At 38.8% G+C, this 12,337-nt stretch overlaps 1 protein-coding gene across 3 annotated transcripts in view; it reads left to right on the top strand.

The window, feature by feature from the left end:
- The window catches only part of IDE (insulin degrading enzyme), a 157,465-nt gene extending 146,110 nt beyond the window's left edge, over positions 1-11,355 (top strand). For all 3 annotated transcript variants that reach the window (XM_037803782.1, XM_037803780.1, XM_037803781.1), the window contains exons 22-25: positions 3,387-3,448; positions 7,484-7,556; positions 8,237-8,304; positions 9,035-11,355. In XM_037803782.1, the coding sequence (XP_037659710.1) occupies positions 3,387-3,448; positions 7,484-7,556; positions 8,237-8,304; positions 9,035-9,130 (299 nt within the window). In that variant the 3' untranslated portion in view covers positions 9,131-11,355. The remainder of the gene's footprint in view (positions 1-3,386; positions 3,449-7,483; positions 7,557-8,236; positions 8,305-9,034) is intronic.
- Positions 11,356-12,337: the final 982 nt, after the last annotated feature.

Here is a 12,337-nt window from a genome sequence, read left to right as displayed (position 1 = left end):
CATTTTTCCTAGTATAGATTGTAGTTTTCTGTTGTCTAGGCATCTGGTTTCCTTGGTTACCCCAGTTAGATTTTCCCAGACCAGAACGAGTTCAGGTCTCAGAATGGGTTTATATTCAGGGTGTATCTTAGAAGAATGACAGATTTTCCTGTGAAGTTTCCAGTCGCTGTACTTTTCGTAACCTGCCCAGCAGGTGGCATCTATCAACTTGTCGTTCCCGACTTGTGTACGGGGGTGTGGCCTTCTTAGCTTCTATTTTGGCTGTTTTCCTCCAGGCTCTGGGATTTGATTCTGAAGGGAAAGCTGGGCCCCACCTCCTTACTTTTAGGGAAGATATACCCCCTAGGGAGTGATCATCAGCATTTAAATAGGTTCTTTGTCTCTCTGACTCTGTTATTTCCACCCCTGTCTGGGTCAGAGCACTGCGAACTGAAAATGGCTGCGGCTTTCTCTTCTGAGCCCCTCAGGTTGAGAGAGAGAAAAAGGGACAGAAAACCCCTTTTGGAGCCAGTACATGGCCCCCCAGTTTCACTCGTCGGCCAGATGTAACACCTGGTCTTCTGGTCTCCCTTCTCCCAGGACAGATGGTTCTTTAAGATCAGTCATCACTAAAAGCCTCTCTCTGTTTGTTGGGGGTTTGTAGCTTATATTCAGCAGTCCACATTTTTTAATTAGAACCCCATTTGGAGCTTAGCTGAGCTATATTTGCTCACTTGGAGAGTGCTGCTAGTTTCTACCACAGGGAGGTTTTGCCGTTTGGCCTGCCATGGGGGGAGGGGGCTCTCAGCATAGTTCCGCAGCTTCTACTTACAGATTTTGTGCTGCATTCTCAGGCATTCCTCCCAATCCAGGTTAGTGTACCATGTGTGGACCATCACAGTTGTCCCTCAGCAGTTATTCCAAATTATTTACTAGTTGTTCCTTATTGTTCATTAGTTGTTCCAGGGGACTGACTAAATTCCATTCCTCTCTATGCTGCCGTCATGCCTAAAAGGCTCTGTATATTTTTAAAATGCTTTCTTCGTGGTTACTCTGGGGCTTGTGTTACACAACCTATGTCTATAATCTACCAATTTGGAAAGATACCAGTTTAGCTTTAATAGCATACATGTCCTCTACTCCCATATCCCTCTGTTTCCTTTCTTTATGTTGTTTTCATCACGCATTACCTCTTCGCATTTTGTGTGTCCATTATCAAGAAATATGCCTTTTCCTCATTCAATTGTATTCTATTACAGTAATTAAAGAATAGGGTTGACTATTGAGGATTCAGTAGTATTAGGTTTTGCATTTACCCTTTTAGTTACCTTTTCTAAATATCTTCACTTCTTCACACACTCCAAGCCACTCTCTCCTGTCTTTTCCTTTCAACCTGCAGAACTCTTACTATTTCCTGTAGGGCAGGTCTTTTGTTGATTCTCTCAGTTTCTGTTTATCTGTGAATATTTTTAACTCTCCCTCATTTTTGAGGACACTTTTGCTGGATAAAGAATGTTTGGCTAACAGTTTTTCTGTTTCAGTACCTAAAATATATCATACCACTACCTTCTTGCCTCCATAATTTCTGAGGAGAAATTGGAACTTAGTCTTACTGGGGATCCCTTGTATGTGTAGAATCTCTTTTCTCTTGCTGCTTTCAGAATTCTTTCTTTATCTTTAGCATTTGACATTCTGATTACTGTGTGTCATGGAATAGGTCTGTTAGGGTTTATTCTGTTTGAATATGTTGTGCTTCTTGGGCATGTATGTTTTTGTCTTTCATAACAGTTGGGAAATTTTGAGCCATTATTTCCTCAAATATTTTTTCTGCCCCTTTTCCTTTTCTTCTGGGGCATCCATGATGCATATGTTTGTACACTTCAGACTGTCACTCAAATCTTCGAGACAATGCTCAGTTTTTTCTATTATTTTCTCTACCCGTTCTTCTGACTGTATGATTTCAATTGTCCTGTCTTCTAGTTCACTGAGTCAGTCTTCTGCCTATTCAAATCAGCTATTGTATCCCTCTAGAGTATTTTCACTCTCCATTATTATGCCTTTATCCCCATAATTCTGTTATGTTTCTTTCTGAACTTTCAAATCTTCTTTATGTTCAAGTGTCTTCTTAATATCCTTCAGTTCTATATCCTTATTTTCCTTCATCTCTTTGAATTGATTTAGGAAACTCATTTGAACTTCTTTAATTAGTTATTCCAAATTCTGTCTCCTATGAAGTTTTAATTTTTTCCCTTGACTTAGCCATATCTTCCTATTTTTTAATATGGCTTGTAATGCCTGGGCATCTGATTGTTTTGAAGTGTTAACTCTGAAAGTAGTTTCTCCCTCTTGCCTAGGTTTTATTATTGATTGGGTTTGTGTTAAGGCTCTTCTTTGTTGGTTGGTCCATCTTATTCTTAGCCTTTGGAGCTGTTTTCTCAGCTCTTCTTTGTCTGATTCTTGACCTGGACATGTGGAATCCTGATGTGTTCGGTTTGTTTTTGTGCAGTATTTTTTCCCCAGCTCCTGTGATTTGTTTAAATTCTGTCCCTCACTGAGTGCCCTGTTTTTGTTACACTTTTCAGTTCTGAGACCTGTCCTGTTCCTTATAGCCGTTCAGTCTCCCCCTCCCCTTTTATTTTCTGTGAATTTTTTCTGCAGCCAATTTCTTCCCCATTAGGGTATCCTGCCCTGAGGACCCAGAAGGGGTCAATCTAGAAAGGTTGTTCAATCCAGAAAGGTCTTTTTTGCATTTAGAAGGTCTAGCAAAACACAGAGAACAGAGACTAGATTGAGTGTGTGCTACTCTTGACAACAGTTCTGCCACTGTCTCTCTTTTTCCCCACTCTGGGGTTCAGTTTCTGTCTGCAGCATTCCTTAGCTGCTTATGTTCCATCCTGTGTCTCTGTGAATTTCGGTCCCTTTTCCTGGATATGCATCAGTGTGTAACTCTCTGCTGTGATTGGCTCTCTAGTTGCATCTGCAGCAGAGGGTACCTGAGCCATCCTGCCTCTGAGTAACTCCCAAGCTGCTCGGGACCAAGTGTGGGGGAAGGGTCCAGACTGGCAGGTCCAGGATAGAATTCTTCTACTTGATTTTGGAGATTATTTTTCTTTTTCTTCAATTCAGTGTTTGTGGAGTGCTCTCATCCTCCAGAGTTCCAAGCAAGCAGAATTTGTCATTTTATTAGTTGAATCTGAGGGGAGACTTTTCCAGGGTATATCTTATGTTGCCATGTTGATGACAGCCTCTTCTCTCTTACCTTTATTTGAAATTTACTCCCTTACTGCTTGCAGGAGCAAGTATGGACACTTAAGAACCTTGGAGTGAAGTTTACTGTCATTTAGTGGATTATTCTGGGCTACCTATAATGAGAATATTAGTAAATTATTATTTGTTTACTTCCCCAGATAATACAGAAGTTGCATATTTAAAAACACTTACCAAGGAAGATATCATCAAATTCTACAAGGTAAGTTTAATTCACATATTTAGATTTTGAATGTTTTGGAAATATTGTGTGTGCTGTTTTGTATTGCTTCTTTGAACCCATTCAGGTTGGTTTTTACAAAGGTGTTTTTATGCATTTAAGTATTTTTGACCCAAACACATTACATTACTGTTAGAAAACCTGTAGACAATTAATGTCATCAGAGTACTCTTTTCCTTTCCTTCTGGAGCAAGGACCATGATAGTCGTTCCTAGCTTCCAAATCCACCTCTTTAGACTCCCCTTTTGTTTCTCCTCTCCTATTTCCAATGGCAGCTCACAAGCAACACTGCCAAGATTATTTGATGAGGAGGAAGAGCAAAGAAAACATGGAACTTAGGAATCTGATTCTTTTGAAGCTCTGATAACTATATGTTTTCTTTGCCTATTTTGGCTGCTTTTTATAATAAATGATTATTCACCTTTGAACTGTTTTGAGAGTTCTTATGAGTTAGGAATGCCTGTGCATACTGAGAACATTTATGAAGAGACAAGAAAGACAGCACCATTAAAGTTTTCCTTGTACAGCTTTAAAAGGCCTGAACTATCTAAATCTATCTACCTACAATAAAATCCTAAGAAGAATAGCAAAAATTTTTGTTAATTAGGTATATAATGTGTAACAAGCTTGCTAAGTGCAGAAATTCAAAATTTATGATGCAATAAAGATTTACTTATTTAAAGTGTTACATATATTCTTTATGATACATTGGGGCCTCTAAATTGTGTGCAATACTTACATGCTTCGTTGCAGAACAAGGAGCAAAATTATTACCTGTAATTATCTATAATTACCATAGTACCTTAGAACCGTACCTTAGTGTTCTAGCCTCTTCTGGTTGGTATCTATGATTTATTATGTGCCAAATCTTTGGTCAGGAACTCAGTCCTGCTCCAAGCTAACACTCCTTTGGAGAGATATCATCTACTTTCCAGTGTTATTTTCCAGGGATATATTGTAGCTGCCAGTACATGAGTCAGTACTTGTGAATTAATTTTGCGAAATTAGATGTATGATAAGGCCTAATCACCTTTCTTCCCTGTGTGAGAGTTTTCAGTGCCCATTTATTTCATCACTGCTGCTGGAAGGTGAGAGGGAGTGAGAGTGAGGAAAAATAAAGTCCCTGACCTGAAGGTGCTAATAGATTCCTAGGGGGTAGATGGTGATCTTGCACCATTGGCAAGTTACTTACAGCTTTCCTCCACTCTCCCATTCTCTGCAAGGCTGCTGCTTCCTTGTATGTGACATGTTGCTTCTGTCCTTCAGCTTTCAAAATCCAATCTTTATCTTTGGTATTTGACAGTTCAGTTATAATATGTGGTGGTGTGGATGTATTTGAGTTTATCCTGTTTGGAGTTAATTGAGCATCTTTGATGTGTATATTCATGTGTTTTATTAATTTGGGAAGTTTTCAGCCATTATTTCTTCTGATATTCTCTCTACCCCTTTGTCTCTTCCTTCTCCCTCTGGGACTCCCATAATGCCTATATTGGTATGTTTGATGGGTCTCAGAGGTTCCTTGGACCCTATTCACTTTTCTTCATTTTTCTTTCTGCTCCTCAGACTGAATTATTTCAGTTGTCTTATCTTCAGGTTCTCTAGTTCTTTCTTCTGCCAGCTACTTCTTCTGCTGTTGAACCCCTTTAGGGAATTTTTAATTTGTTACTATGGTCTTCAGCTCTGTTTGGTTCCTTTTCATCATTTCTATCTCTTTATCAATATTCTTTTTGTATCTCTTTGTTGTTTTCTTAATGTCCTTTAGTTCTTTGTCTATGTTTTCCCTTAGCTCTTTGAGCATAGTGAGGACCATTTTTTTTTGAGTCTTTGTTTGGTATGTCCCAGGTCTGGTCCTCCTTATTGAAGGTTTCTAGGCTTTAATCTTCTCCTTTTCCTAGGCCATAGGTTCCTGTTTTTGTTGTTTTGGTTTGGTTTTGGTTTTGCTTTGGGTTATTTGTGTTTTGTAATCTTTTGTTGAAATCTTGACATTTTGATATTTTAATGTGCTATACCTGGAATTTATACTCTGGAACCTCTGTTCCTTAAGCTTGTATCTAGCTTGTTTTAAGACAGATTTCCTTGAATGCTAGGAGCGAACAAAAAACAAAAACAAAAAACAAAGAAAGGAATAAAAGAAACTAACTTTACCGGTCTTTGCAGATTGGCCTGTGCGACTGCTCATCTTCAGAGCTTAGCTTAGCTATATAATTTGTTTGGAGAATAGCCCTAGGCAAAAGAGAAGGATCTACTGTGGTCCTTTCTATGCAGGCATCTTATTTTGAGCACACATGCATGGTCCTTAGAATTCCTCCATTTACAAGTATATGAATGTGTTCTCTTCCTTAGGAAATAGCATCTCCTCAGGGTCCTGGCTACTGTCCCACGACTTGACTATTCTCCCACAGTGTTCTGTAGGATAGCAAACTTGTGAAGAGTGTCCTGGTTCAGTCCTTCAGGCTGCCACCAAACAAATTTGGGCCAGACATACATTTTCTCAGTATGTACACAAGGTCTATTCTGCTCCCTCCTGAATCAAAACCAGTGACCCACACTGAGAATGTAGATTGCTCTGCTCCAAGCCAGTGAGGGGATGGAGGAGGGTCCATCAAGGGCACTAGGAGATCCAACCATTTTGAGGCTGCCTTTTTCTTGATTTGGTGCTTGGTCTATTAGTACAGTCCTTTAACTATTTTCTGGAGCTTTAAGAAGGATGTTTCTGTCAGTTCTTGTGGGTTGTTCAAAGCTGCTGTGAAGGGATGGAGCCCTGGAGTGTCTCACTCCACCATCTTCATCAGGGCAATAGTGCTTTAATTTTGATTGACAAAATCTTTCCTAAAATGATTTCACACAGACTACCTATAAATAGCTTCTGGACTCTAGTGCTCCTTAGAATACGGTTTGTAAGAAAATACAGATTTTTTTTTTTTTTAAATGAAAACAGAGATTGTTCAAAGTTGATCAGGATGTTGAAAATGGTCTGAAACTTAAGAGGGTGTTTCACTGTCTACTGATACTGGTTGGCAAAAGACAGTGAAGGTTTGTGTGAAAAGGGATTAAGAATAGATCTTTGGAAGCAAACTTTTTACTCTAGTTCGCAAGAAGTTCTCAGATGAAATAGTACGTGTTGCTGGAGTCAAACCCAGTTTGAACTCCTGAGGGATTGACTGGGCCAGAGCAGCCCTCCAGAAGGGTCTCGTCTGTTCTGTCAGCAATGGTCAGGTATGCTGTGCAATATCAGTGGAGCTTCCTTTGCAGCTCCACAGGATCAGGGTTATAATTGTTCCTTAAATAACTGTAGAGTTGATTGGTCTTTACTGATGATCTGGAAAAGGTCTGGAAACAGCCGCCAAGCTATTTGTGAATGCCTCAAGGCAACAATGATGGAGTGGAGAGAGCAAGCAGACCTAGCTGCTGACTCTAAGCGAGTCATTATACCTGTGTCTTAATGTCTCTGTTTCTAAAATAGGAATCATGATGCTTAACTTATAGAGAACTAAGTGAACTAACGTAGGAGAGTGACTTACACAAGGCAGGACTCAATAAATGTTACTTTCCTTTCTCTTTCATAGATGAGAAAACACCCTTTCCAAACAGGGCCCCATGGCAGAATCTGAGAAGATCTTAGAGGAGCAAGCATTGTGTCCCCGACTAAGCTCAGGCCATTGTCGCTTTAGATGCAAGATTACTAGGTGCAGCCCTGCACATCACATCCCAGTGAATACTAGATTGAATTTTAGTCCAAACTCAGATACTTAGCCACAGGATTTTGAGGAAGTTATTCAATCTCTTGGGCTCAGTTTTCTCATCTTTAAAATGGGGTTAAGAATAATTCTTGTCTATGTTACTGAATTTTTGTAGAGTAGAAAATGTAATTGAAATAATATAAGTGAGGGGAAAGAAAGGGAAGCATCTTTTCTGTATCTGGCTGTGTGATAGCTTATTCTTCATAGTCATAAGAGAGCACCTTATTTAAGTTCCTTGGTGGGGAAAAAGGGTGACCTTGCTATCCTTTCTGCCTAGGAAATGTTGGCAGTAGATGCCCCAAGGAGACATAAGGTATCTGTCCATGTTCTTGCCAGGGAAATGGATTCTTGTAAGTATTGAATATTGATTTTTTAAATTTAAGTGACTTTTTTAGCCATGTCTTATAGAAAGTAAAGGGAAAGTAAAGGGGTGGAGTAGGAGAACTAAAGACACAGGGTCTGTTCTATCGACACAGAAGTAAGGGGCAAAGGGAAATGAGATGGTGAGGGACAGAGCCAATGCCAGATAGCATAATGCCAAGCTGGCCACAGCTTCACAATAAAAAACAGTGGGCTGCTGGTGGGACGTCTCCAAAGAGGCTATGTAGAACCACTGCATTTCAGGGGAAGTTAAGCCGTTTATGTGCCTGGTCTTTCCCATTTCCTGTCTTTTACTGACCAAAATTTGCCCAATGGCCATTAACTCCCCTGGCCTTCTGCATCATGTGATTGGGTCTGTCCAAGTGAGCAGAGCCTCAAGGTCCAGTCAAGTCAGACCTGGCTCTGAAAAAGCTGCTGTGGCCAGAGTTTTATAACATCGTAAGCCATTGTTAGGGACACTCCAGATGGGAGGCAGAACAAGCAATCAAGGTCTTAGGGAGCAGGGTCCTGAAAGGATCTGAGGAAATGTATGAACCGGGTCTAGTACAGTTACTTAATGAACTGAATCAGATTCAGATATTTTTGAAAGTTGCTCTTGTGTGCTAGTATTAATAAATGTCCAGCGTTAAACCTTTCTTTTTTTTTTTAGGTCCTGTTGTTGGAGAGTTCCCATGTCAAAATGATGTAAATTTGTCACAAGCACCAGCCTTGCCACAAGTAAGAAATGTCCTGATAGCACTGTTAGAGGACTTCCTACCTGGAAGGAGCTTGCTCATCAGGACACATAGACCTAGGGGTTTTAGGTCACTGGGTGTTTGAGCTTCTACTTTGGTTCACCCCTGAAGGCCTGTCACCCAGGTGTGCATTCTTTTTGATAGCTTCCAGTAGTTGTAGTTCATATCTTTCCCTTTTGGGCAGCAGGGAAAGGGCAACAGCCTCTGCCCTTGTCTGCCTTTGTCTTTTGCTTGAACATTTTTGTTCCTCTGCAGTGAGTCATCTCTAGCATATCTGTTCCCTCCACTGAATATTAGAGTGACACCTCTTACTCCATTCTGTGGTGTCCAAGTATTTTAGTCATTTAGAAAGATTATCATTTACTTCCAGTATGAGGAAACTGGCAGTGTAATCAGGCCCATGCTGGGTGGGTGCACCAGCCTCTGCACACTGCTGAAGCTTTGGTGCTGAGCCCTTGGCATGCCAGCCCTTCTGTGCCCTGAGGAAAGCTAAAAGTCCTCCTTCTGGCCCAGAGTCCCACTGTGAACACTCGCCATAGGCCTGCATTGACCTACGTTGGCCCTTTGGCCACACCGATCCTGGAAGAAAGATCAACAGATCAAAATATATGGGGTAGAAACTAGTATATCTGCAGGAAAAAAAAAGTATTGATATGCTGTTTAGTCTGGTTTTTGCATTACATATACTAAGAAGGAACTTTTTTTCTTTGTAGCCTGAAGTGATTCAGAACATGACTGAGTTCAAACGTGGTTTGCCACTGTTTCCCCTTGTGAAACCACACATCAACTTCATGGCTGCAAAACTCTGAAGATTGCCCATGGGTGGGAAAGTGCAAGTGGATGCATTCCTAAGTCTTCCAGGGGCTAGGAAAACAATCTTGGCCACTTCAGTCGCTTCTGGTTCATCATTAGAGAAACAGAAAAAAAAGAAGTTGACAAATGTCTTATGTAGAAATATTAAAAATCCAAAGTAATTAAATTACAAAATCTTATAGATGTAGAATATTTTTAAAATACATGCCTCTTAAATATTTTTAAATTTTTGTTTTCATTACTAAGAGAAATTTCCCATATATAACAATGCTTAAAATGGTGAATGTTATTCCTGTAGAATCTTTCTTCCCCATTCTTTAAAATAGTCACTTGTCAGGAGAAAAACAAGTGACTTTTTTTCTAAAAGCCTCCTAGGTTGACAGAGAAGGTTTCAAAACATTTCAAAAGGTAATACCTTTTAAAAAATTGATCCTCAGATTTGCTTTCTATTTGATGATTTCATGAAAATCAATGGAGAACATTACATTTGGCAGATAATGAACAAAGCAATATAATTTTCTTTTATTAGTGAAATTGTTGATTATATAAGGCATGGTTTTAATCTTTTTGTAAAACTTGAACATGTTTTATATTCAAACTAGTAAAATGCTGGAAAACCCTAGAAAATCCCACTTATTTACAGTTGCAAAATTTACATCAGTTTTGTCCCAAACTAATTTTCTCAGGATTACTGTGCTTTGTTTCTTTCTGATTTAATTACATTTACATTATTGTTCATAGTTGGTTTGCAGTGTTCCATCAGTCTTAATTTTTCCCATCAATATGTAGCTATATTTATTTAACAAATACAAGTAGGGTCAACTTCAGATCCTGCTGAGTGTGACATGCTTTTCCAGCTTCAGCTGTTGTAAACACCTGTAACTTTTCACTACCTTGAAAATGAAGTCATTTTGCAAACCAAAATATTTTGCTCCATTATGAAATTAAAAGGTAACAATTCAAAGCCACCTTTTTGGAAGTATAAAAAATAATGACTTGGATTCTTAAATAGCATGGTTTTCCTAAGACTCTAAAATCCCTTGTTGCTACCAGTCTAATCTTGCCTTAAGTGTTGTTATTTTTTTAATATATAAATATAAACATACAAAACACAAAGAATACTAGAGTAGACTTTTAAAAATATTTTTTTCATGAGATACTATTTCAGGTTAAATTCTTACTGTAGATTCAACAGCTATTTTAAAATATTTATTGTTATTAAAACTTGCTTCAAGAGAAATTGTAACTGCACTTCCAAATACAGACACTGTATTTGGCACAAATACAGTTAACAGTGAGAGGCCCTGTTATCCACTAACTTAGGCAAAGTAAAGAATAGTATTTTCAAATGACATTGTACCTCCATCTCAGTTGATTTGCCTGGACTTTTTTCTGTAAACATCTTTTTACATCTTAAGTTTTTATATTTGCCGTTTTCCAAATAATCTAAATTCAGGGCAAGAATGATATAGTCACAACTGTGGAGGCTGCTTTTGAAAACAGGGCTCCATTTCTACTGTCAGATAAACGTGGTGCTGTAACCGTCTTTTTATCCCTACATTCAAAAACTTCCTTGTATGAAGCCTGTCTTTGTCCATCAGAAGGTGTACGAGTCATCACTTCCTTCTGGTTTTATGCATTTGTAGACTATGCAGCTTTTCATCAAACTGCAAATATACATATAAGACAGATTGATCTAAAATTAGTTCTGAGTGTTTAAATCCACCATTGTAAGAGTAAATAGCAATCCACCTACCTTTACTGTGGAAATTATGAGCTATTGAATAACTTTTAGCTCTTTTTTTTTTTTTTTTCCAATGGGTGAAATTTAAGTGTCATTTTTATGAGAAAGGCACATGAAGAGATCTTAAAGGAATCGTAGGTAGTCTTCTAGGAACCTGTGATTGTTGTTCAGTGTGCTCCAGCGTTTTCTGGTCTCCAAATTGGATCTAGAGCTATCATTGGATCACTCAGGCATACTAATGGATTCATTTAAATGGGTCCAAGCTGCAGTCCATGAGCAATAACAGACTACCCTGGATACTGCTATTTACTCTATGTTTATTAAATGAGATTTGTGAAAATAAAATAAGTTATTAGTTACCTGTGACTTTTTAAACAGTCTTCTTTTTGCTTAGTTGATGTGGAAGAGAAGCATGTGACACAGCCAGTATGGTGGAGTACTAGGGTTATCCTGTTTACAATAAATCACCTAAATTTACCCTCTGGTGTTTGCATTTGTATGATTTTTACAGTTTTAATGAAATAATACAGTGACCAATACTCAACCTACCACTCAATATCCTGGTTTGACAATGTTACTTGGTTTCATTCATCCTAGTGCAGAAAATAATGAATTATGATATTATTTGTAAAAAACATATCTGGGTAGCAGTGATTTAGTCAAATAAATGGCTCAATTTCACACTTAAAAATAGATCACTTTTGTAAACTAAGGATCTTGGAATTTGAGGCTGAACTCCTTGCTGTGAGTATTGTCACTAACCCCCAACCTAGTTGTTCCTGGCCTTACAGGAGAGGGTAAGAAGTGTAGAAAAACTTTATTAATTTTTCTAAAGTTAAAATTGTTTTCAAAATCTTTCTCTCCTTTACCATCAGTCTTTGCATCTTCTAGACTTGTCTCCAGGAGCCAGTTAGGCCAGATCTCCTATCCAAGCTCTGGCCTCTGAGTCCCTGTCAAAGTAATCTTTCTACTCATGTGATTGCCAGCTGGCTCAGACAGGTGTTTCAAAAGGAAATCGCTCATTCCTCGGTTTGCAGCACACAGTGCCACCCAGAGGCCAAGAGCAACCCAAGGTATTAGTGCTTGGGCCAGCCTTCCTGTCTCCCACAGTGCATTGGAAGGGAATCATCTGGTCCCTTTATTGTATTCTCTAATACAGCTTCTGGGAATGCTTATGATGAAAACCAAGGATTCTTTCATATTTATTACCCTTAAATAGGGGTGGTTTCTGCCCTCTCAATCCTCTGACCAAGGCCTGTGACCAGTTGGCTCCTATATCCCTGGTATTCTGCACTGCCTGTTGAATGAATTCATTGTCCTAGCAAATTTTATTGGTAGTCCTGAATTGCTATTTTTCTCACCCAAGTCCAATTCTTCAAAAATAATACAGTAGTTCATATCCTACATTAACATTAACTGTGACCATTCTCACAGACATAATTTCATGATTCTCCATAAT

This window comes from Choloepus didactylus, chromosome 15, assembly GCF_015220235.1.
Source record: "Choloepus didactylus isolate mChoDid1 chromosome 15, mChoDid1.pri, whole genome shotgun sequence".
Lineage (NCBI taxonomy): Eukaryota > Metazoa > Chordata > Mammalia > Pilosa > Megalonychidae > Choloepus > Choloepus didactylus.
The sequence above is the reverse complement of the archived record's forward strand: the minus strand, read 5'-3'. Positions and strand labels throughout refer to the sequence as shown.